Source organism: Pongo abelii, chromosome 10 (genome assembly GCF_028885655.2).
Source record: "Pongo abelii isolate AG06213 chromosome 10, NHGRI_mPonAbe1-v2.0_pri, whole genome shotgun sequence".
Classification (NCBI taxonomy): Eukaryota; Metazoa; Chordata; class Mammalia; order Primates; family Hominidae; genus Pongo; species Pongo abelii.
This window is the reverse complement of record NC_071995.2, coordinates 108,002,707-108,026,277: the sequence shown is the minus strand read 5'-3', so window position 1 is coordinate 108,026,277 and position 23,571 is coordinate 108,002,707. Positions and strand designations below refer to the sequence as shown.

At 52.1% G+C, this 23,571-nt stretch overlaps 1 protein-coding gene across 2 annotated transcripts in view; it reads left to right on the top strand.

Moving 5' to 3' along the window:
- The window catches only part of FOXN4 (forkhead box N4), a 30,559-nt gene that overhangs the window by 5,370 nt on the left and 1,618 nt on the right, over window positions 1–23,571 (top strand). Inside the window, exons 3-9 of one of the 2 annotated variants that reach the window (XM_002823719.5) lie at window positions 13,507–13,652; window positions 15,626–15,750; window positions 15,852–15,962; window positions 16,282–16,409; window positions 17,074–17,170; window positions 18,318–18,525; window positions 22,169–22,561. In XM_002823719.5, coding sequence (XP_002823765.1) covers window positions 13,507–13,652; window positions 15,626–15,750; window positions 15,852–15,962; window positions 16,282–16,409; window positions 17,074–17,170; window positions 18,318–18,525; window positions 22,169–22,561 — 1,208 coding nt within the window. Of the gene's footprint in view, window positions 1–13,506; window positions 13,653–15,625; window positions 15,751–15,848; window positions 15,963–16,281; window positions 16,410–17,073; window positions 17,171–18,317; window positions 18,526–22,168; window positions 22,562–23,571 lie in introns of both variants that reach the window. The other variant, XM_054528186.1, reaches the window with a different exon arrangement.

The following is a 23,571-nucleotide window of genomic DNA, read 5'->3' as shown; positions in this document are numbered from 1 at the left end:
TAGAATTTATTCTAGAGGTCAGGTCCAACAAGCTCCTTTTACAGATTGGGAAACTGAGGCCCAGTGAGATGACGGAAGGGAGGCTTCTGGCTTCTTGGACCCTCACCTTCTCCCAGGGCCACGAGGCTCAGTGGTTCTCCTTCCGGATCCTCGTGCTGGATGTTCACTTCCCTAAATCTCAGTCCCTGCTCTAAGAAATGAGGCAACCTTGGGGGAAAGTCCTTCCTCTCTCTGGATGGTGGTTCTCTTATCTGTGGACTGCAATGCTGGGCACACGGTACATAAAAGTTAATACATATGTACTGGATAGATGGATGAATGGACAAATATCACGTGAAAATAACACATCCATGGAAACACAAGGAGGCTTCATGCTCAAGGGATGATAAATTTCTCTTGAACCCACACTGCGTGTGGGGATAGTTTAACCGATATCAGGTGGCTTCACCCATCAGTTGTGATCTCCTTGGAAGGGGCTCCATTTCTCAGGGGCAGTAACCATCCCGATGTCTTCCCATCCCTTCACCCTCAGGGTGAAGAGAACAGCTCCTCAGGTGACCTTATGGGCAAGGAAGACAGGTAGCCTCTCTGCAGTCCGACTCTTTCCAGGTCTTGCAGTTTCATCCCTAAAAAACACATGTGTGCATGTACTCACACACACTTGTACATTCTAAGTCCCAAGCCAACACTTGTTCTAGAAAGGAAAGATTCTTTTATCCAAATGCCTAATCAAATCATTTCACACTACACTGAACCTTGGCCAAGTTGGGAATTTCTGAGCTTGCTAAATTGTATTTGATTTTCTTTTTCCTGTACATGCTTACAAAAGATGTGTTAGCTAAATAAACACCTCCATGAAATGCTTAATCCCTTTTTGTGTAATGGTTGGATTGGGAGCAAGAACAGCTTTCAGTGATGTAACAGTTTCTTACCAACCACATCTCAAGAAGGCAGGCAAAACCTTGTTGTAATCAGGGTGGAGTTGCCGCCCAGGTAGGGCAGGACGTGTGTCTGAATCCCTGGAATGGTGATCTGACCCCCACCCTGAGGCAATATTTGTCAGGCAGACCCCTCCTAAATGACAACGCAGAGGAGAGAATGAAGTGGGAAGAGAGAAATGTGGTCTGAGCACCTACTATGTGTCTGGCTTTGTCTTAGAGGTTACCTGATCTTATCCTCACATCTGCCCCCTGTGGTGAGAATTATTATTATTCCATTTTACTTATGAGGAAACTGTGGCACAGAGAGGTGAAGTGATTTGCCCCAAATCACACAGCTACAAAGGGGTTGAGATGGGATTTGAACTAAACTCAAGATGGATATTCTTTCCTCTGTGCTGTATCAACCTAAGGAATCCCAAGGTAGGAAATAAAGAGTTAATTGTGGTCTCTGGACTTCAGCTATGTAGGCAAGGATCCCCACAGAAACCATAATCCATCCATAAATATGTGTGACCCGGTGTGGGCACCTGCCAGGCTCTATGGTGAGTTCATTGCATTTCACCTTTACGGCAACAATCACAGGACAGTGGCCCTGGGGGTCCCGTTCACATTGGGGGGACAAATATTTGTCAAATGAAAGGCTCAGAGCTGGCTGCTATGGGTCTTGTAATGAGGTGTGAGACACATCCATCTTTGTCCTCTTGGCATTTAATATCTAGAAGGGAGGAGTGGGTAAGAACAGATGCCTGGGTTACATTAGTGGGTGATCATGAGTGGTCTGTGCTACGTGTAGATACTGACAGCACTAACCATTTCAGGAGAAGGGAAGACTGGGAGATGCTGAACTGGTCTGGGAGGGCTTCCTGGAGGAGGTGTATTTAAGCTGGGCAAGAAATGGATGGAGATTGAAGAATGCAAGATATGTTGGGGCTGGGCTGGGCTGAGGACTCTTCCTCCCTTTCTGACTCTAGCTTTCATACTTGAGAGTATGTAATAGATGCCCACAGGGTGTCAGGTCCTATGCCAGGTGCTAAACAAAATAAAGGGCCTCCTGGTCCTTGCCATCCTATGGCAGAAAGACTGGAAACATGTATAAGTAAATATCTCATTGCAAAATAAGTATTCTGTGGATACACACTGGAAGAGATAGGGAGGGCCTGGGAGGGCCTCTTGCAGGGGAGATCATTTAGGCTGAGAAAGAGCCAGCTATAAATGAGTGCATGGAACAGCATTCCAGGCAGAGGGAACAGTGTGTACAGTGATCTTAAGATGAGTGAGAATTAGAATGTTTGAGGAACTGAGAGACGGACAGATTGCTAGAGCAGAGAGAATGGAAGAAGAGAGGTGGGGAAGGAGATGGCCGAGTGCCAGGTCAAGGTGAGGAGCTTGACTCTCACTCCCTTGGTGGGTTTTAAGGACAATGACAGGTTCCGATGTCCCTTGTAAAAGGTCACTTTGGCTGCTGGGTGTTAAATCCATTCCACAAACAGTTCTCCAGTGCCTACCTGGAGCCAAACATGGCACCTATGATTTGCGTACTCCGAACTAAGAAGCAGGCTCTGTTCTCACCTCTGTTTGGCACACGAGGATGCTGGGGTTCAAAGGCATTGAGTTATCTGCCAAAGACTTCCCCATTAAGAGTGGAGCTGGACTGGAATGCAGGTCTCCCTGGTCCCTGTCCTCCTGTTCCCTGCCAGTTTCTTTCCTCCCTCCAGCAACACAACTGATGAAGGACATTGTCCATTAAAGTGGGTTGGGTTGGTCTCCCAGTCAGCGTAGGACAGAAGCCATGGACTCCAGTGGTGTCTTGCCTTGCCCAGAGCCACCACAGGGTCCCCTGACAAGTGACTGTGACACCATGGGGATACCTGGCAGCTGGATTTTTTTATTTTCTATTTTTTATTTTTATTTTTTTAGAGACAGGGTCTTGCTCTGTCGCCCAGGCTGGAGTGCAGCAGCACAATCATAACTCACTGCAGCCTCAAACTTGTGGGCTCAAACAATCCTCCTGCCTCAGCCTCCTAAGTAGCTGGGACCACAGGCATGCATCACCATGCCTGGCTAATTTTAAAAAATTTTTGTAGAGGCAAGGTGTCAGTACGTTGTCCAGGCTGGTCTTGAACTCCTGGCCTCAAGTGATCCTCCTGCGTCAGCCTCCCAAAGTGCTGGGATTACAAGCATGAGCCATCACGCCTGGACACACCCTGATTTTTTAAATAAATGATATGATGAGGGTTTTCCCTTCCTGCATTTCAACCAAACTGGTAGAGCAGCTGAGTGAAGAGGCTCTGGGCTCTGAGTGCGTCCCTGGTTCAAATCCCAGCTCCTCTGCAGATATGCTATGTGGCTGAGACATGTCACTCATCTCTCTGGGCCTCAGCCATCCCATCTGTGAAATGAGGATGACAGGTAGCTGCCCCCACAGGATGTCGGGAGACTGGAGAGTTTTGGACCTAGGGGGTTGGCAGGAAGGTGGCATCCCATGCAGGGGTCTCTCCTGTGCATTCTGGCTTCAATCAGAAAGTTATCTCCTCGGATGCAGAGAGTTGCTTCTGCTTGCCAGAACAGTGCCTGGCAAGTGAGAGTTCAAGAAATGCTGTGGAATAAAGCAGACACTTCCTGAGTGCCAGACACCCTGCTGTTGTCTGTCTTCACGGGGCCTACTTCTCCATACTCTTCAGGAGATGTTTACTATAATGGGACCACCACCACTGGGGTGAGCGGCCCACCTGTGTGCCTTCGTCCAATCTTCACCATACCTCATGAGATGGATGAGCATTAGCACTCCCATTTTACAGATGTGCAAACTGAGGCTCAGAGAGGCAGACAGCTGCAGACAATTCTCACAGCTGCTAAGTGGCCAGAGCTAGGCCTGGCTGACCCCAAAGCCTACCTGGGTGACCATTCCATTGCAGTGCCACAGAGAGAGCAAAGGGGGACCTGGGGCTGGGCTGCCTAGCTGGGATGGGCTTAGGATGTGGCACTGCAGAACTCAGAGCCTTCTGAGCAAAACTCAGAAGGACACACAGGTAACACCCGTGAAGTAATAAGCACATAGTAGGTACTTGGGAAATGGATTACACCAATGATAGAGTGTTATTCTGACATTGATGTTCCCAGGGTGCCACCTCAATCCTTGCCCGGATCTGTCTCAGACCTTGAATGCTCCATGTGCTCCGTCCCTTCAAAAAGGGACCCAGCCCTTCAGCATCCCCCTACTTCCTGGCAGAGGGGGGACTGCCTAAAGGGGCTCTAGTGGCATCCCAGATGGGGAAATCGAGGCCCAAGGAGGGAGGTGCTGAAGCAGCTACCTGGGGCTGCTGAAGCTTGGGGATTTGGCGAGGTCACCTGGCTTGACCTCACCTTTCCTATCTGTTAAAGGGGGTGATGAAGCCTCTAGGGACTGTGGGCGTGTGCATGTGTGCATTTACATGCACGTGTGTGTTGTGTGTGCATATGTGTGTTGTGTGAGTGCACGTGTGGTATGTGCACACATATGTGTGCATCCGTGTGCGTAGTGTGCATGCGTGCGTGTGTGTGTCTGTGTGCATATGTGTTTTGATAAGGAAAAACATGCACCTGCAAAAGGCTGAGCTTTGAAAAGCAAGAAGCATCCTTGGGGGCGGGGGAAGTTGCTGGTGAACTATTGAATTCAGGGAGAATCTGGAGCACCAGATAGGTCTTTTATGTTCTTTTTGCCCAAAAAGCTCTCTGCTCACTAATGAGGACTCCCTGTGGGTGACAGATCACCCACGTAGTTTGAGAAAGACACATTGTCAGGAGTCACCCTGGGGACCCCTGAACTAATAGTTCTGCCTGCCTTTTCAGCAGACCAGATGCCTCATCTGATCTGATGCTTAAATAAATTATTGATGAACTGTTGTCATTTTCTCTTAGGCAACTCCCTTAGGGTAGCTGCTATTATTCCCACTGTCTACACAGTGAAACTGAGGCCCAGGTCAGATAAGTCACCAGCCCCAGGTCACACAGCCAGGAGGAGCTCACACCTGTGGCCCTGAGGGACCCTCTACTCTGTTGCTGCTACTTTATAGGTGGGGAAATTGAGGTCTGGAGAAGGAAAGGTGCTTGCCCAAGATGATGGAACTTTGGAAATGCACCCAGGGGGTTCACCTGCAGGTTTCTCCCACAAATGTCAGGGTCTTTGCATCAAAAGGAACCCAAATGTCGGGGTCTTTGCATCAAAAGCAACCTTAGAAGGGCTGGGCGTGGTGGCTCACACCTGTAATCCCAGCACTTCGGGAGGCCGAGCTGGGCGGATCACCTAAGGTCAGGAATTTGAGACCAGCCTGGCCAACATGGTGAAACCCTGTCTCTACTAAAAATACCAAAAATTAGCTAGGTGTAGTGGTGGGTGCCTGTAATCCCAACTACTCAGGAGGCTGAGACAGGAGAATTGCTTAAACCCGGGAGGCGGAGGTTGCAGTGAGCCGAGATGGTGCCATTGCATTCCAGCCTGGGCAAGAAGAGCGAAACTCCATCTCAAAAACAAAAACAAAACAAAACAAAGCAAAAAAAAAAAAAAAAACCCCGAAACAAAAGGAACTGTAGAGGTTGCTTGGGCTCATCTTTCATCCAATAGGGGCCTGGCAGTTCATCCCCTTGGCTACTGCTTGGATAGGTCTGGGACGGGGGGCTCACAACTTTGTGAGTTGCCCTAATGCACAGCTCCTGTGTTACAGAGCTCTTCCTTGCAACCTCCTTGCTGGTGGTGGGGATGGCGGATGGGGGACTCCTTTTATAATGAAACATACTAAAACTCAAAATTCCATGAAATCATCTCCTTAAATTTCCAGATCTAAATCAAATTTCTAGTTGTTTTAAGGCAATGTAAGAATACCACAGGTTTTTTCCATCAAGATAGAAAAGATTGTTTCAGATCACTGCCACCTAGAACTTTCTCCACTGATGGAGATATTTCATGTCTGCACTGGCCATGTGTGATCATTCCACACTTCAAACGTGGCTGGTGGGCCAAGGAACCAAATCTGTACATTTGATTTTATTTTAATGAATTTAAATGTAAATAGCTGCTTGTGCCTGCCTATTGGGGAGACACTGAGAGGATTTTCTAGATATCATAGAGCAGAAGTCTCAGCCTTTTTGGCACCAGGGATTGGTTTTGTGAAAGAGAATTTTTTCATGGATTGGGTGAAGGAAGGGGGATGGTTTCGGGATGAAACTGTTTCACCTCATATCATCTGACATTAGATTCTCATAAGGAGACCGGGCACCGTGGCTCATGCCTGTAATCCCAGCACTTTGGGAGGCCAAGGCGGGTGAATCACTTGAGGTCAGGAGTTCAAGGCCAGCCAGGCCAACATGGTGAAACCCCATCTCTACTAAAAATACAAAGACTGAGCTGGGCATGGTGGTGCCTGTAATCCCAGTTACTTGGGAATCTGAGACAGGAGAATCTCTTGAACCCAGAAGGTGGAGGTTGCAGTGAGCCAAGATCATGCCACTGCACTCCAGCCTGGGCGACAAGAGCAAGCCCCTGTCTCAAGAAAACAAAACAAAACAAAAAAATTCTTATAAGGAGTGGACAACCTAAATCTCTTGCGTGCGCAGTTCACAATAGGGTTTACGCTCCTATGAGAATCTAATGCCGCTGCTGATCTGACAGGAGGTGGAGCTCAGGCACCTGCTATTCACATCCTTCTGTGCAGCCCGGTTCCTAACAGGCCATGGACCAGTACTGGTCTTCAGCCTGGAGGTTGTTGACCTCTGTAATAGAGCACACTTCTTCAGCCAGGGAGAAAAGGACAGGGTTGTTGTGGCCAACCCAGTCTCTGGAGTTGGATGTCCTGGTTCCACCGCTCCCTGGCTGGGTGACCCTAGACAGGCCTGTTCCTCTCTGGCCTCAGTGTTCTTGTCTGGCAAACTGGAAGGTGGTGATGATAACAATCTCTGCCTGATCAGGCTCTTGCAAGGATGATGTGAGATCCAGTGTGAAAGTGGCTTTAGCTCAGGGCTGGGCGCACACCAGGGGCTTGTCCACCCCATGCCACATCCATGGGGGGACAGCTGACCCCAGGGGAGTGTGGGTGGAGCAACCAGAATGCTGGGTCTGTTTGCTCATCTGCGTTCATCTGTGGGTACTTGTGGAGCAGGCTTTGTGTGCCTGGCCCTGTGCTGGGCACTGGGAGTTTGGCTCCTCCCCTGGGGGCATGAAGGTCCTTGCTTCAGCATCAGGGTCTCTGGGGACTGCCTGCACCCAGCAGGGGACTCAACCCCTGTCCTGTCCTGGTCTCCTCCCTGCCAGACCCTTAGGGACCCTCGAGACCTGAAGGTGTAGCCCCTACCTTCCCTGGGGCCACCAGTTGGGCTCAGAAGAAAGTTGTGGCCAACTAGAGTGCTCCCTGGGGCTCAGAGAAATTGGGAATCCAATGGGGAGACACTGAAAGGTGCAGAGAGGGAGAAGGAAAGGCATCCGTTGTGAGGGAACAGAAGGCGTGGAGACACAGAGGAAGACACACGGAGAAGGGGGGAAGGACATTTGGCCCCAGCTGGGACCTTTAGTGCAACGGAGGCTTGTCACACACCACACCTGAGTGAGAGCACGGGGGTCACCTGAACAGGTTGGAAGGTGGGATGGGGCCACAGTTCCCCAGCACTGGGTGTGCAGGAACCACTTGAGGCTGGGGGATGCGTTAATTGCAGGTACCTAGCCTCTTCCCCAGAAAGCCTGGCTCAGTGGCTCTGGGCGACCCAGCAGCAGGGCTGGTACCATGCAGGGGACTGTGGGTGAGTAGGGTGGAGACAGGTCCATGGGAGATCGGGGACCCTGGACGCCATGTCAGAGAAGGTTGAAGAGGAGAGGATGGGCACTTATCAGAGCTCTTGTGGGTGCTCTGCCTTCATCATTGTTGCCCCCATTCTACAGATGAGGAAACTGAGGCTCAGGAAGGTTAGGAAGCACATCAGATGCCACCAAACCTGAAGGGCAGGGCTGGGACTTCCTCCCAGGGCCCCTCAGTTACAGTGACAGACAGAAGAGAGAAGGGGAGTCAGAGATGGAGGGAGAGTGGAGGAAGCAGGTGGAAGGAGTTGGGTTTTTTTTTTCTTTTTGAGGCAGAGTCTTGCTCTGTCGCCCAGGATGGAGTGCAGTGGCATGATCTTGGCTCACTGCAACCTCTGCCTCCCGAGTTCAAGCAATTCTCCTGCCTCAGCCTCCCGAGTAGCTGGGATTACAGGCACACGCCGCCGTGCCCAGCCACTTTTTGTATTTTTAGTAGAGACAGGGTTTCGCCATGTTGGGCCAGGCTGGTCTCAAACTCCTGACCTCAAGTGATCTGCTTGGCTTGGCCTCCCAAAGTGCTGGGATTACAGGCATGAGACACCACGCCCGGCCAGAGTTGGGTCTTTGAAGTTGATTCTTCTCAAAGCCTCCTCTGGAGGTGACCCTAGGCAGGCAGGCGTCAGTGACATGGGTGACTCAGGGTTAGCGGGGCTGAATTTTCCTCTCACCTAGGAACTGAAGTGACACACCCAGATGGGGAACAGAACAGGCCTTAGGAGGAGAGCCTAGGGCAGTGGGGCTGGAATGTGCCTTTTTCTTTGAATTAAAAATGTCCTGTCATTTTCCAGTAGAGGAGAAACTTAGGAGGTTGATTTAGGGTCTCCTCTGTGTGGCTCTCTCTGTCACATGCACACCAGGGAATATTCCCAAACCCTCTAAGATGATAGGGTGGATCACAAAACCACTCCGCCTCCACACCAGTGTGCCAGCCTGGGGGGTATGAGGTATTGCGGCTATTACTATTATTATTATCACTCATGACCATTTTACGGGTGGGAAACTGAGGCCGGCGATTAAGTGCCCTCCCCAGGGCCTATGGCTGAGAAGCCAGAATGGGTGGTTCCAGAACCATGGAGTCTTTCCTGAGTTACAGCTGCTGTGAGCCCTGTAGTTTACACCATCTCAAATGAGGCACCAGGAGAGGCAAGGGCACATGGTGACGCCTTTAATGAGGGAACTTCAGGCACTGATGAGGGAGAGGTGTGGAGGGGGCTTCGCATGCCACTGTGGAGAGGGGCGCGTGCTGACCTTTCTGCAGGGGACAGAGGTCAGTGTGGGCAGGGGGTTGGGGGATGAGACATTCTCATGTAGGCCCTGGTGCATTAGCCCCTGGCCCTTGCCATGCACACACAAGACATGCCTGAATGCCAGAGAGACCCTAAGAGACAGCAGGAAGTTAGCCAGGCTTTGGAGCCAGTGGACTCCCACCACAGTGCTCCTGGTGCCCACAGCCACTGCAGGTGTCCAGGGTGCTGGCTGGGGCCACCTGTCAGGTGTACTGAGGTGGATATTCTGGCCTGGGCAGTGGGCACAAGAGAGGACCAGACCACCTTTGGGATGCCTGGGGTAGTGGGGAAGCAGGGGCCTGGCCATCGACCCCAAACATGTACAGCAAACCCCCAAAGAAGGGAGTTGGGGACTGCACCTGTGCCAAAAGTCAATCACACAGTAGCTCACCTGATCCTACGACGGCCAGGTAGTGGAGCCCCAGGGACCTGCAGTGACTTGTCCAAGGTCACGCAGCTCAGGGGTTACAAGGACTTGAACCTAGATCTGTCCAGTCAAAGCCTGAGCTTTGGCCGTGCCCCCTGTGGGCTGTCCTTCCCCCAGAGTATAGCTGGAAGTCCCAAGGGTGGGGCTTCAGGGTCTGAGCTGGGGCCCCAACTCTGCATTTTAACTGGCTCTCTGGGAGATGCCGGTCTGCACAGCCCCAAGTGAGAGCCCGGGACCCAGGGTGGGGCATCTCCCCCCGAAGACGTCTGATCTCCACCTGTAGTGCCACAGGAACAATCTGAGGGAGGCAGACAGACCCGGGTTCAAGTTCTGACTGCCTCACTTATAAACCAAGGGATTTTGCTTTTACTGGGCTGGCCTCAGCTTCCCCATCTGTGAAGTGGGGCTGCCTACTCTCTGTCCCTGTCCGGGGCTGTGGCAAGGACCTGAGGAGGCAGAAGACAGCTCTGTCAGTTCAAAAGAGCTAGATGTGACAGTCACTGTCACACCAACTCAGCGCTGGTAGCCTGCGGTCAGCCTATTTCAACCAGCCAAGCAGGCATTTAAAGGGCACCCACTTTGGGAGGCCAAGATGGGCGGATCACAAGGTCAGGAGTTCAACACCAGCCTGACCAACATGGTGAAACCCCATATCTACTAAGAATACAAAAATTAGCCCAGCGTGGTGGCGCGTGCCTGTATTTCCAGCTACTCAGGAGGCTGAGGCAGGAGAATTGCTTGAACCCAGGAGGTGGAGGTTGCAGTGAGCTGAGATCGTGCCACTACACGCCAGCCTGGGCAACAGAGCGAGACTCCGTCTCAAAAAATAAACAAACAAAGGCACCCACTGCGTGCAAGGACATGGGGCAATATGGGGTTTGGAGCCAACACTCAGTGAGCCAGAAGGCGGGGTGATGGGGCAGAGACCTAGACAGTGCAGGACTTGCTGGTCCTGGCGAAGTGTAGAGAGCAGTCAGGGTGCAGAGTGGGTCCCTGTGCTTGGGGTCTGGGTGGCAAAGGCTTCCCAGCGGAGGTGCTGCTCTCGGGGTAGCAGGAACCTGCACGGGGAGTCAGGACCCCCAGGCCTGGTCCTTTTCCAGACTGTGAGATTGGGAGCAAACCAATCTCTGCTTTCCAGAGGTAAAATAAGAGGTGGGTCCAGTGATGTCTGCAGGATGTCTGGGGTGAAGAGGCCAGAAGTCAGACTTTGCAGTGAGCCTCCAGGGGTGGGCATGGGTGCAGGGGAGGGAGCAGAAAGGGCATCATTCCTGCAAGGAGAATGGCAAATGCGAAGGCGTGGAGGTGAGCCCTGCCTGGGCCTGCGGGGGGCTGCAGAAGGAGTGGGGCTGCAGGAAGGGGGAGCCAGAGGGGCTCACGAGTAGCAGGAAAGAGAAGAATCAGGATAGCGCCATTGACTTAGCCCAACTAGATGCTCGGCCATGTGCTAAGCCCTTTATCCATGACTTCGTGTAATCTCACTCTATGGGGAAACAGGCTGACAGCACTGAAGTGACCACTCAGTCCTGAGTTTCGTCATCTGTAAAGTGGGGCCGGTGTAAAACCCAGGGTCTGGCACGCAGGCAGTACTCATTACATGGGAGTGTTTAGTGGTAGCAGTGGCCGGGGCATGTCGATGTGACCCCCAACCCCAAAGCTTCAATGTACTTCCAGCCCCCTGGTGACCTGGTGAATATTAATATGAGCATTAATGTTGGTATTAATATTAATAGCAGCTAAATATTCATATTACATTTACTGTAAGCCACTGTTCCAAGTGCTTTACATGCAATTACATATTTCTTATGACATCCTATGAGATAAGAGCTATTGTTATCCCCATTATACAGATAAGAAACTGAGGCTCAGAGAGGTTAAGCCAGTGGCCCAAGGGCACACAGGAAAGTGGAAACCGGATTAGAATCCAGAGCCCAAGCATTTAACCACCACGGGTACTGCCTATTAGGTTTACCTGCTGCCAGAGATCCTGCCCCACAGTGGCACTTAGGAACCTGGTTTATTTATAGCCCCTCCCCCCGACTACTCGGGGAGCTTTGGAGGGCAGCCACCTTACCAAACCTGCCAGCAGGGACCCATCTCCACTTCTCCTTGTTACCGCAGTGCCAAGCAGAGCAGCCAGGGCAGTGGGGAGTCACAGCAGGTTACTGAACAGGAGCATGGTTTGCACCACCAGGCGCCGGGAGGTTGGCTGGCCAGTGGGTGAGGAAGGGAGGGTGAGGACTGGCCAGCACCCCCAACAGTGGGTGGCATAGCAGGCCCTGCCCCTGCACCTCACCCTGTGGTCTCCCAGGGCCTGAGGGGACAGATGGTATCGCCCAGGCCCCGGGCTGTGGCTGTCACTTGGCCAGATGAGTTACGAGCAGGCTGGAGGGGTGGCAGCCGGGGGGCCACAGAAACAATTGCACTGAGACCCTGGGACAATGGGGGCCACGTGCCACAGGGGCAACAGTCGTTTGTCACACAATGGGATGCCGGGGGACAGCAGCCGGGCCAACTGCTGCCACTGACACAGCCGGCCGCGTTTTCAAATTGTTTCCAGGCCCTGTTTCCCTATGAGGCAGCCAATCGCGGGGGCAGCCAGGCAGTCACCTGATGCCAGCTTCGTGGGCTCAGGGCCCGGCCCTGTGACAACTGAGCAATGTGGCCATGGCAACGCTAATTGTGGCCCTAAAACACAAGAGGGGAGAGATGGGGAGGAGCAGACAGAGAGACAGGGAGGAAGAGGGAGAAGGGAGAACATGGGGCAGAGCTGGCCAAGCAGATGGAGGGAAGGAAGGGGCCGGGCCTCGCTGGAGCCTCTGAGAGGCGCAGAAAACCAGGGCAGGATGGGTCGGTGTCCCGCCTCTCTCTGCCCCTCGATCTATGAGGCTATTTTTGAAACACGGAGCTTAGAATTTAGACTGTGGGCCTCTTGGTGGTGACACAGAAAGCCCCTGGCTGCAGAGGTGGCAGATATGATGGGGTCTGGCGTGTGCTCCTGGGCTGGTCTGCACTGTCACGACAGGGCCCAGATGGTGGTGTAAGACCTGGTGCTCTCGGAGTTGCGTGGCAAGTGTGACTTCAGGGCACTGCGGAGTGACATGGCTATCCCAAATCACCGACCTGTCTGGCACCTCCATGGGCAGCTATCCTACATCCACTACAAGCGATGTTTTGCCCATGAATCTGTTGCGGCTGGTGGGTGTGGGTCCTGACTGGAGCCTCCCGGGGCCACCAGGGGTCGAATTGAAGGGCTCAGGCTTCAGGAGGCACTGACTGGGTCTCAGCCCCACCACCTCCTGTTCTGTGTCGCCTTGGGCAGGTGACTCGGTGCTCTGAGCCTCAGTTTTCTCATCTGTACAAGGGGAGTATGGGCCCACCCTACATCTCACAGCAGCTGTGGGGATTATGCAGGACAGCGCTTGTTGAATGCTAAGTCCAGGGCCTGGCAGGTAGCAGGCACTCAGCTGCCTCAGCACATGGCAGGATCATCCACGAAGACCGTCCCCAAGTTCCACGTTCCTCACAGCTACAGTACAGCAGGAAACTGCCCTGGACATGGAGTCAGGTGACTGATCCTGTCATGGCAGGTGGGACCCTGACCACAGGCCCTGAGTGCTCTGTGCCGTAGTGTCCCATAGTAGGTGAGCTCCAACTGTGCCTCAGTTTCCCCATCTGTAAAATAGGAATAATAACACCTGCCTCATAGGGTGACTGGGAGTGTAAAAAGGCTCGACCGGTGCCTGGCATGTAGTAAGTCCTCAACAAATATTCGCGTGCATTGTTTATGTGGTAGGTGCTAAGTAGGATGCGTTAAGTGGGCTAAGGAAGGAATGATAAGGATGAAAGATCTGGCTGCCTAAAGGGATCTGGGACCAGGTTCCCATGTCCGGTCCTGGGGACGGGCAGGTTGGAGGGCTGGCGTGGCTTGGGGAGATGAGGCACATTAAGTGGGTGCTTCCAGAGGTCAGGACACACCCCCAGGAGCTGGCCTAAGCTCCCCCTCCCGCCCGAGTTCTCTGTTCCTCTTTGCAGGCTTCTAGCCACCACCAGCGATGACGACCTTCCCGGGGACCTGCAGTCGCTGTCGTGGCTCACGGCGGTGGACGTGCCTCGGCTGCAGCAGATGGCAAGTGGCCGCGTGGACCTGGGTGGCCCCTGCGTGCCACATCCACACCCAGGTAGGCTCAGGGACAAGGTAGGCAGGAAGGAGGGCGATATAGGAGAGGGGTGATTCCCAGCCCTGCCATCCACCCACTGTGCAGCCATAACCCGGTCTCCCAGTCTCTCTGGGCCTCTCTTCCTGCATCTGTAAAATGGGACAAATGCTCCCTTCCTTAGAGAGATATGGTTTATCATTTGCTTAACTGTGTGCCAGGCCCTGGGTGAGCTAAGGTTTCTGTGAATACAGTCCTGCTGCCACACTGGTGCATCTTGAACCTCTAGGGCAGTTGGCAAACTACAGCCCGTGGGCCAAATGCAGCCTACGACCTGTTTTTATACAGCCTTTGTGTTAGGAATGGATTTTACATTTTCCAAGGGTTGTAAAAACACAGAGACCATCTGGCTGGCAAAGCCTAAAATATTTGCCATCTGGCCCTTCACAAAAGAAGTTTGCTGCCCCCTGATCGAGAGGATTCCAAGAGATAGTATGTGGAAAGTGCTGAGTGTAGGGTCTGGCACACAGTAGATGCTCAATAAACGGCAGCTAGTGGCAGTTAGCTGCAATCATAGCAAATGGATAAAATGCTTAGAGACACAGAAGGTATTGAAGAAAAGCAGAACAGTGACAAAACAATAAACAACAGTATATTAAAAGTACCAGTGGTTGAAAAATACTTGTCTAGGATTGTTTATTTCATTGGGCAAATTGTTCTTGGGCAAAGCCTGTATAGCAGGGGTCAGCACATTTTCTGTCAAGGGCCAGGTAGTAAATATTTTAGATTTTGTAGGTCAACTGATCTGTCAAAACAATTCAACTTTGCCATCGTAACACAAAACCAGCCACAGCCAATATGTAAATGAATCAATGCAACTCTGTGCCAATAAAACTTTATTTACAAAAACAGAGTTTGGCTGCCAGTTTGCCAACCCCGATCTAGAACCCCCAGGGACAGCTGTGTAATCTCAGCCAAGTGCTTTCTGCCCTCACTGGTTTCCACATCTGCAGCAAAAGTGTAACAGAACTGCCTGCATGGGACATCGTGAGGATTCGATGCAGAAAGTGCCTTGAACGCAGGAGGTGTTTAATAAATGGTGAAATAAGGACGCCTCTTCTTTCTCCACTGTGGCTGCTGGGTACTTTCTGTGGGCCTGTTACTGTGCCAGGCATTTGGAGCAATGAGTGATATAAGATGTGGTCCCAGTTCTTAGGGAGCTGATGATCTGGTCAGAGAGAGAAGGACAAGACAAACAGATCTAGGGACAGTGGCAGCCAGAACTCAGAGGAGAGCCGAAGGACCCAGAGGGCTTCCTGGAAGAGGTGGCCCTAGGGCAAGACCATCCTGCAGGTCAACTTTGCTTGATTGGAGGTGGCTGCCTAAAATCAGGCTAGTGCAGTAAAAATCTGTGATAGATTAGCAATGTCTGTCACAAGCCCAGCACAAGATGGGGGAAGTATGTCTGCTATTCTCATCCTGTGTGGAGCAGCAGGGCTTGGCAAAGGGGAGGGGAGGCACAAAGGTACTTTGGACCTAAACCTAGAGGCACTCGGGAGCCATGGCATGTTTTTGAGGAAAAGAAATGAACAGTGAATTGGTGTTTTAACTTCATGAAGGACAGGAACTAAGGTATTACATAATCATGATTATCATTTATTATTGACTCATGTTTATTGAGATATTATCATGTGCCCAGCTGTGTGCTAAGCACTTGGTAGACATTATCTCATTTAACCCTCACAGCAAATTTATAGTTAGGGGTATCAGTAGTTCAAGTACAAATGGGAAAACTGAGGCTGACCTAAGGTTATACAGCTGGTAAGAATCTACTTTTCACTACACACCAGGGAAGTGATTTGCCAAGCACCTACCATGTGCCTGGTCCGAGGAAAGGGGCTGGCTCCGTTCTCTGGAGACACCTGGGCACTGGGCTGTTCCTGGTGGCAGCCACCATTCCTCCAGCCCAGCAGCGTCTCTGTGCTTCTCTCCTGCAGGTGCCTTGGCTGGGGTGGCCGACCTGCATGTGGGAGCCACTCCAAGTCCCCTTCTCCATGGCCCAGCAGGCATGGCCCCCCGAGACATGCCAGGTCTGGGCCCCATAACCGGCCACAGAGACAGCGTAAGTGCCACTGCATGGACTGCGGAGGGCGGGCAGTGCCCTCCAGACCGGGTGCCTACCCCCACCCTGAACCTCTGTCTCCTCCTCTTCCCGCCCAGCAGATGAGCCAGTTCCCCGTGGGGGGCCAGCCCTCATCTGGCCTGCAGGACCCACCGCATCTGTACTCACCTGCCACCCAACCACAGTTCCCGCTCCCCCTGGGTGCCCAGCAGGTACCAAGGGCTCAGGGGAGCCCTGGACTGAGCAGCAGACACCCTGCCTTAGGCTGGCCGGGGACCCCTCTGAGCCTCAGTTTACTCACCCAGCACATGGGGATAACATTCCCCCCATGCTCATGTCATGGGGTCATTCATTCCGTTCCCCCAAAACTCCTGCCCTGAGCGGAGACAAGATTGTTTCCTGGACGGTTGTGAATCCCCACACAAGGCGTTTTGAAACTGGGGTGGGGACAGGGTTACTGTGAGTGACGTATGTTATTTCTCACCTTTTCTCTCTCTCTGCCACTTTCTCCCTGCCCCTGCCTGTGGGAAGTGCCCTCCTGTGGGCCTCTATGGCCCCCCATTTGGGGTGCGGCCCCCCTACCCCCAGCCCCATATGGCTGTGCATTCGTCTCAAGAACTGCACCCCAAACACTACCCCAAGCCCATCTACTCGTACAGGTGAGGTCCAGGGTGGGCCGGGTCAGGGCCAAGGGCGGCTCTGGGAGGAGAGGGATGAGGCTGCCCTCAGGGCATCTCAGACAGCTACTGTGGCAGCCCAGACTTCCAAGGGGGAGGTTTTGGGGAGTGGGGAACCCCCAGGTGGGACTTGTTCTCAGGAAGGTGCATCATAGGGTCCCCCGGGTCAAAAGCCCACTGTAGACCTGAGTCCAGTGCCACAGTTCACTTCATTCACAAGCTGCATGGCCTTGGGGAAGTGGGATGACCTCTCTGAGCCTTGATTTCCCCAAATGTAAAAAGTCATCAAAATAATAGTATTGTATACCTCGTGGGAGTTTGGGGAGGGGGAAACAACCTAGGTAAAGTCTAAAGGCTCATAGCCATTAAAATTATGGGGATGCAATAAAGAGGGGAAAGGGTAAGATTTCTCAAGTCAGTACCAATTGTTGTGCCCAGGGTCAAGGAGAAAGGGCAAAGGGTGGGAAAGACATCGGGCCATGAAAAGATATCGAGAGCTCAATGTGTGTGAGTGTGTAGGGTCAAGCAGGGCAGGCTTCCTGGCAGAGGAGGCATTGGGCTGTCAGCCTGAGACCCTTTCATGCCTGGCCTGCCCTGCCCTGCCCTGCCCTGCCCTGCCCCGCCCTGCCCCACCTCCTGCCCCCAGCTGTCTGATCGCCATGGCCCTGAAGAACAGCAAGACAGGCAGCCTGCCTGTGAGCGAGATCTACAGCTTCATGAAGGAGCACTTCCCCTACTTCAAGGTGAGGGGTCCCAAGCCAGGGTAGGGGTGCTGGAGCTGCCCTGGTCTCTTCCTGGTGCTGCCAGAATCCAGGGCTGGCCCTGGGCCAACCCTCTTTGGTTCCCAGTTATGTCTGTACATCTGGTGGTTAGGACATGTGCACATACACTCACATAGAAGAAAGTCAGAAAGAGAGGGGGGGGGCATTTGAACTGGGCTCTGACAGATGAAGAGGAGTTCATTAGGCATCCCAAGGAGAAAAGGGTAGAGGCACCAGACTAGTTACTCAGCACAGATTCGGTACAACATAATGATGCAAAACAACAGAATTGGCAAGAGCCTTCACCTCTGAGCCTCAGTATCCTCATCTGTCAGGTGTGGAGAATCATCCCAAGCTGGCAAGGTGAGTGAGGATCCTGCAGATGCTGCAGGTCCAAGCTGCCAGGGCCTGGCAGCTTCCAGCATAGGGTTGGTCACTAGTGATGTTATCCTTGTTAGCATCAAAGCAAAAAGTGGAGCAGGAAGTCAGAGGGTACACCAAGCTGTGGGGTCCCTGGCCTGGACAGTGTCCTTAGCAAAAATACTGCAGTACAGTGTGTGTGCACACATGTACACATGTGGTGTGAGATGCATTGTGATATCTGGTTATCTAGCATTTAAAAGTAATTTGCTGGTGGTGCCCGCCTGTAGTCCCAGCTACTTGGGGGGCAGAGGTGGGAAGACTTTGATCCCAGGAGGTTGAGGTTGCAGTGAGCTGTGATCATACCACTGTACTCCAGCCTGGGTGATGGAGCAAGACCCTGTCACAAAAAAAAGTAAATTTGCATTGAATACACTTGACCAGTTATCCATTTATTGGCATCATTCTTCCTTGCTTGCGTCCTGAATGGGAGAGAGAATATGGAAGATCCAGCAGGCCAGGCTGCATCCTCCTATAGTAACAGTTGGCCAGAGCTGAATTGTAGTTCCCCTCTCATCAGGGCATGGCCACACCCATTGGCCTCAGTCCCCAGCACTCTCTTGTCTCTCCAACTTGAGGCTGAGTGTCAGGCACTGTCAAATTACTCCTGCCACCGCGGTGTCCTGCCCCTATAGGCCTGAGTAGGAGATCCCCGGGGTAGGGGGAAGGGCTTACAGGGAGGCCTCTGAATGCCCATGTGTCTTCATAGACGGCCCCCGATGGGTGGAAGAACTCGGTGCGGCACAACCTGTCTCTGAACAAGTGCTTCGAGAAGGTGGAGAACAAGATGAGCGGCTCCTCCCGCAAGGGCTGCCTGTGGGCTCTGAACCTGGCCCGCATCGACAAGATGGAGGAGGAGATGCACAAGTGGAAGAGGAAGGACCTGGCCGCCATCCACCGGAGCATGGCCAACCCTGGTGAGGGCCGGACAGCCCACAGCGCGCACGCACACACACACACACACACACACACACACACACACACACACACACACACACGGAAGAGGAAGGACCTGGCGGACATCCACCAGAGCATGGCCAACCCTGGTGAAGCCCAGATGCACACACACGTGCACGCGCACACACACACACAAATACACGCACACGCACACAGAAGAGGAAGGACCTGGCTGCCATCCACCAGAGCATGGCCAACCCCAGTGAGGCCCAGATGCACACATGCACGCACACACACACAAATACACACGCACACACACAAATGCACTCACACACCTGTGCACACAAATGCGCACACACACGCAGAAGAGGAAGGACCTGGCCGCCATCCACTGGAGCATGGCCAATCCTGGTGAGGCCCAGACAGCCTGCAGCACGCACACACACAAATGCACACACATACACAAATGCACACGTGCGTGCACACACACACGCAGAAGAGGAAGGACCTGGCCGGCATCCACTGGAGCATGGCCAACCCCAGTGAGGCCCAGACAGCCTGCAGCATGTGCACACACATGCACACACACACACACACACACACACACACACACACAGAAGAGGAAGGACCTGGCCGCCATCCACCGGAGCATTGCCAACCCCGGTGAGGCCCGGATGCACACACACACATGTGCGCACACACACGTGGAAGAGGAAGGACCTAGCCACCATCTACCAGAGCATGGCCAACTCTGGTGAGGCCTGGACAGCCCACAGCACGCACACATGTACACACATGCAGAAGAGGAAGGACCTGGCCACCATCCACCAGAGCATGGCTAACCCTGGTGAGGCCCAGACAGCCCGAAGCGTGCACACACACACACACACGCACACATGCATGCATACACACATGCACACACACAAGTGGAAGAGGAAAGACCTGGCCACCATCCACCAGAGCATGGCCAAGAGACCCAGACAGCCCCTAGTGTGTGAGCACATGCACACATGCACGCACACATATGCGTGCACACACACACCTCGCGCCCCTCCTCCCAGCCCAGCCCCAGCTCTGCCTATGCCCTACCCAGTCTGCAACACTTCTCAGCCAGGATGATGGGAAGACAGGTGTCTGGCAAACCTCCCTCCCTCCTATGAAATAGGCCTCCCCCTCCCCAACCCTATCCAGTGGCAGGAGAGTGGTAGAGGGGCCTGATCAGAAACAGGAAAAGCTGTTGGATCTCACTCGTCATCCATAGTTTCTTGCCCAGAAATACCAAACTACACAACCATGGGATACACATTGCTTTCCTACCACACTTTCAGAGATGTTTAAAATAATAACACTCAGTGTGGGCTAGGATGTGGATAGACAGCTTCGTATACAATGGATAGGAATTTAAGCTGTTAAACTTTTTGAGGGAAAGCTAATATATCAAACACCTGCAAATGGTACTCATGGATTGGTCCAATTATTCTACTTCTGACAATGTGTACAGTGAAGAGCAAAGATTTGAGCAGAAGGTTTGTGAACAAAGTTATCCATCACAAAATTATTTCTAAGAATGAAACACAGAAAACAGTCCAGACATCTCACAAGACGGGTTGGTTAAATAAATAGAATGGCATACCATGCAAGTATTAGAGATGATAAATATTTTAAAATATTTTTGGAATATAAATAAATGTTAGGCCGGGTGCGGTGGCTCATGCCCATAATCCCAGCACTTTGGGAGGCCAAGGCGGGTGGAACCTGAGGTCAGGAGTTCAAGACCAGCCTGGCCAACATGGTAAAACCCCATCTCTACTAAAAATACAAAAATTAGCCAGGCATGGTGGCAGGTGCCTGTAATCCCAGCTACTTAGGAGGCTGAGGCAGGAGAATCACTTGAACCCAGGAGGTGGAGGTTGCAGTGACCCGAGATCAAGCCACTGTACTCCAGCCTGGGCGACAGAGCAAGACTCTATCTCAAAAAGAAAAAAAATGTTCTCAAACAATAAGTGAAAAGGGGCAGGTTATAAATCAATATTCACAGTAAGATCACATTTTAAAATACATATATATGCATATTCACTTCCCTCCCAAAAATGTATGTATTTGAGAGAGAGCAAGCAAGAGAATGAGAATAAATATGCTTGTGTGTTTGGGAAGAAATACGCCAAAATCTTTACTGTGAATGGAGAGACCATTGATAACTTTTATATTTTTCACATATTTCTGTGTTTTCCAAAAATTCTATCCTGTTCCTAATTAGAAAAAGGATTGCATCTGCTTTTAAAAAAAAATTAATGGATTTGAGGAGGGGCCATCCAAGGGACACATGCATGCGGACTGTGACGTGGAGGCTAATTCTGCCCCAGCCTTCGGAGTATGGCCAGAGTCTGTTGGGTATCACCATGCGGGGTAGGAATGGGGCTAGGAGTGTGGCTTGGGGATGAACAACTCAAGGCAGGGAGAAGGGCTATAGCAGGAGCCAATGGTCCCTCAGTTGAGGGGGGTATGACATCGCGCCCACCCCACCCAGAGCTCTGGGGTCTGGCTTGAGACCCAGGGCCAGTACTGACACATATTCGGAGTGAAGTCTTGGGCAAGTTATTTTGCCTTCTACATTCTAAGTGCTCTCATTTCTAAAGTGGGTACAACCCAAATAGATCTGGGGACCCTACCAGTCTACTATCAACCCTGTGTTGTACTCAACAAGACATAGCCATTAACCAAAAATAATTTGAGAGTAATTTGTCTTTACTTGTTTATATCCAAGAGTATTAAGGATTTTTAACCCACAGCAACACTTCTTAATGTCTCTTTAGTAGCAGGGAGTGGCTAGGGCCCCTTGCATGTTAATACATTTTGTCCCAGTCTTATGGGATTTGTAATCGAGGCCTTACCTCCTTCTTGCAGGGCTGTTATGAGATTTAAGTGAAGTCCTAGGGTTACAGGGCTGTCCTGTAAGGCACTGTCCCGATGAAAGATGAAAGGGGCTAGTGTTATTATCTGATGACATTTTTTTTTAAAGGCAGGGTCTTGCTCTATCACCCAGGCTGGAGTACAGTAGTGCAATCACGTGTTACTGCAGCCTCAACCTCCTGGGCTCAAGTGATCCCCCCACCTCAGCCTCCCAAGTAGCTGGTACTACAGGCACACACCACCACGCTCAGCTAATATTTTTTTATTTTTTGTAGAGGTGGTATCTGACTATGTGGTTCAGGCTAATCTTGAACTCCTGGCCTCAAGCTGTCCTCCTGCTTCAGCCTCCCAAAGCACTGGGATTGCATGAGCCCAGCCTTTGATGTCGTCTTATTCCTCAAAGATTCTGCACAGTTTGTGATTTTGTTACATCTCCACAACAACCCTGTGCAGAGTGTATGATGTTTTGCTAGATGGGCAGAAATGTTTAAAATAATAAAATATTAACACCTAGCATGGGCTAGGACGCAGAGAAGTATTTAATAGACACCTTCATTTACAATGGGTAGCAATGTAAGTTGTGAGATGAGATGATGCCTATGTCATTTCATAGGTGAGGAGACAGAGGTTCTGAGTGTCCAAGAGGCTTGCTAAGGTCACACAGGTGATGACACTGGAATTTGAACCCAGGCCTGGGCTGGGGCCCGGTAACTGCTGGGTGGGTTCTGAGTGACCTCTCCCACTTGCCTGCAGAGGAGTTGGACAAGCTGATCTCCGACCGGCCTGAAAGCTGCCGGCGCCCTGGCAAACCGGGGGAACCAGAGGCCCCCATGCTGACTCACACCACCACAGTGGCCATGGCGCATGGCTGCCTGGCTGTCTCCCAGCTCCCACCCCAGCCACTGATGACCCTGTCCCTGCAGTCAGTCCCCCTGCACCACCAGGTCCAGCCCCAGGCACATCTTGCTCCAGACTCTCCAGCACCAGCCCAGACCCCGCCACTGCACGCCCTGCCGGACCTCAGCCCCAGCCCGCTCCCTGACCCCGCCACGGGAAGGGCTCCTATAGACTTCATCAACATCAGCACCGACATGAACACTGAGGTGGATGCCCTCGACCCGAGCATCATGGACTTCGCTCTGCAGGGTGAGGCCGGAGGAATGGAGTGATGGGAATGGAATTGGGAAGGGAGAGGCCCGGGGGCCAAAGGGAGTGAGGGAGAGGACTGTACTGCCTGCATTTGCCCCACAGTCTTGTTCCTATAGCAACAGCCTTTACAGGTTGAACATCCCTGATCCGGAAATCCAAAATGCTCCAAAATCCGAAAATTTTTGAGCTCCGACAAGACACTCAAAGGTCATGCTCGTTGGAGCAGTTCAGATTTCAGATGTTTGGTTGGATTAGGGATGTTCAACCTGTTACAGCGAATGACAGCCAACAGGGAATGAGCATTTGCTGTATACCAGGCCAAAGCATTCCATAGGCATCACCTGAGGTCACCACCATTCCACATCCCTGTTCTGCCAATGAGGAAACTGAGGCAGAGAGAAGTGAAGTCACTCACCCAAGGTCACCTGGCTAGTAAGTGGCAGTCTGGAGTTAAACCTCGGTCTGACCCCAGTTTTCATCAGTAACTGCTTCAACTCACATGTGCCAGCCTCATGCCAGGTCATACTCTGACCTGCTGCCCTGCCGCATGAGCATCTCCAATAAACGGGACGTGATGAACGAACGAACAAGGGAATGTCAGGTTTCAGTGAAGGCTCACACTTCATCCATTCACTAGCACGGGTGCAGCTCTTATGTTTCAGCCAAGGGTGGAGACAGCCTCTGCCCTGAGTTCTGTCTCTAGCGAGGGAAATGGACAAGGTGGCAAGTCAGTTGCAGCTGTGAAGTGGGTATATTTGCACCTCCCTGCCTCTTTCCCCCTGGATTGTTGTGTAGTTCAATGTGCTGAAGAAAGAGAAGCATTGTCTTGTCCCCCTGGTTTTGGCCATAATGATACCATGAGAACTAAATGCTTTTCACAAGTCCTCTTGTTTAACCCGTGCCACAGCCTTAGGAGCTGGGTTCACTGATCATTTCCATCTTATTCTGAGGTTCTGAGATGGAAGTGACTGTCCCAAGGACATTCAGTGGGAAGGTGAGGGCCCAGG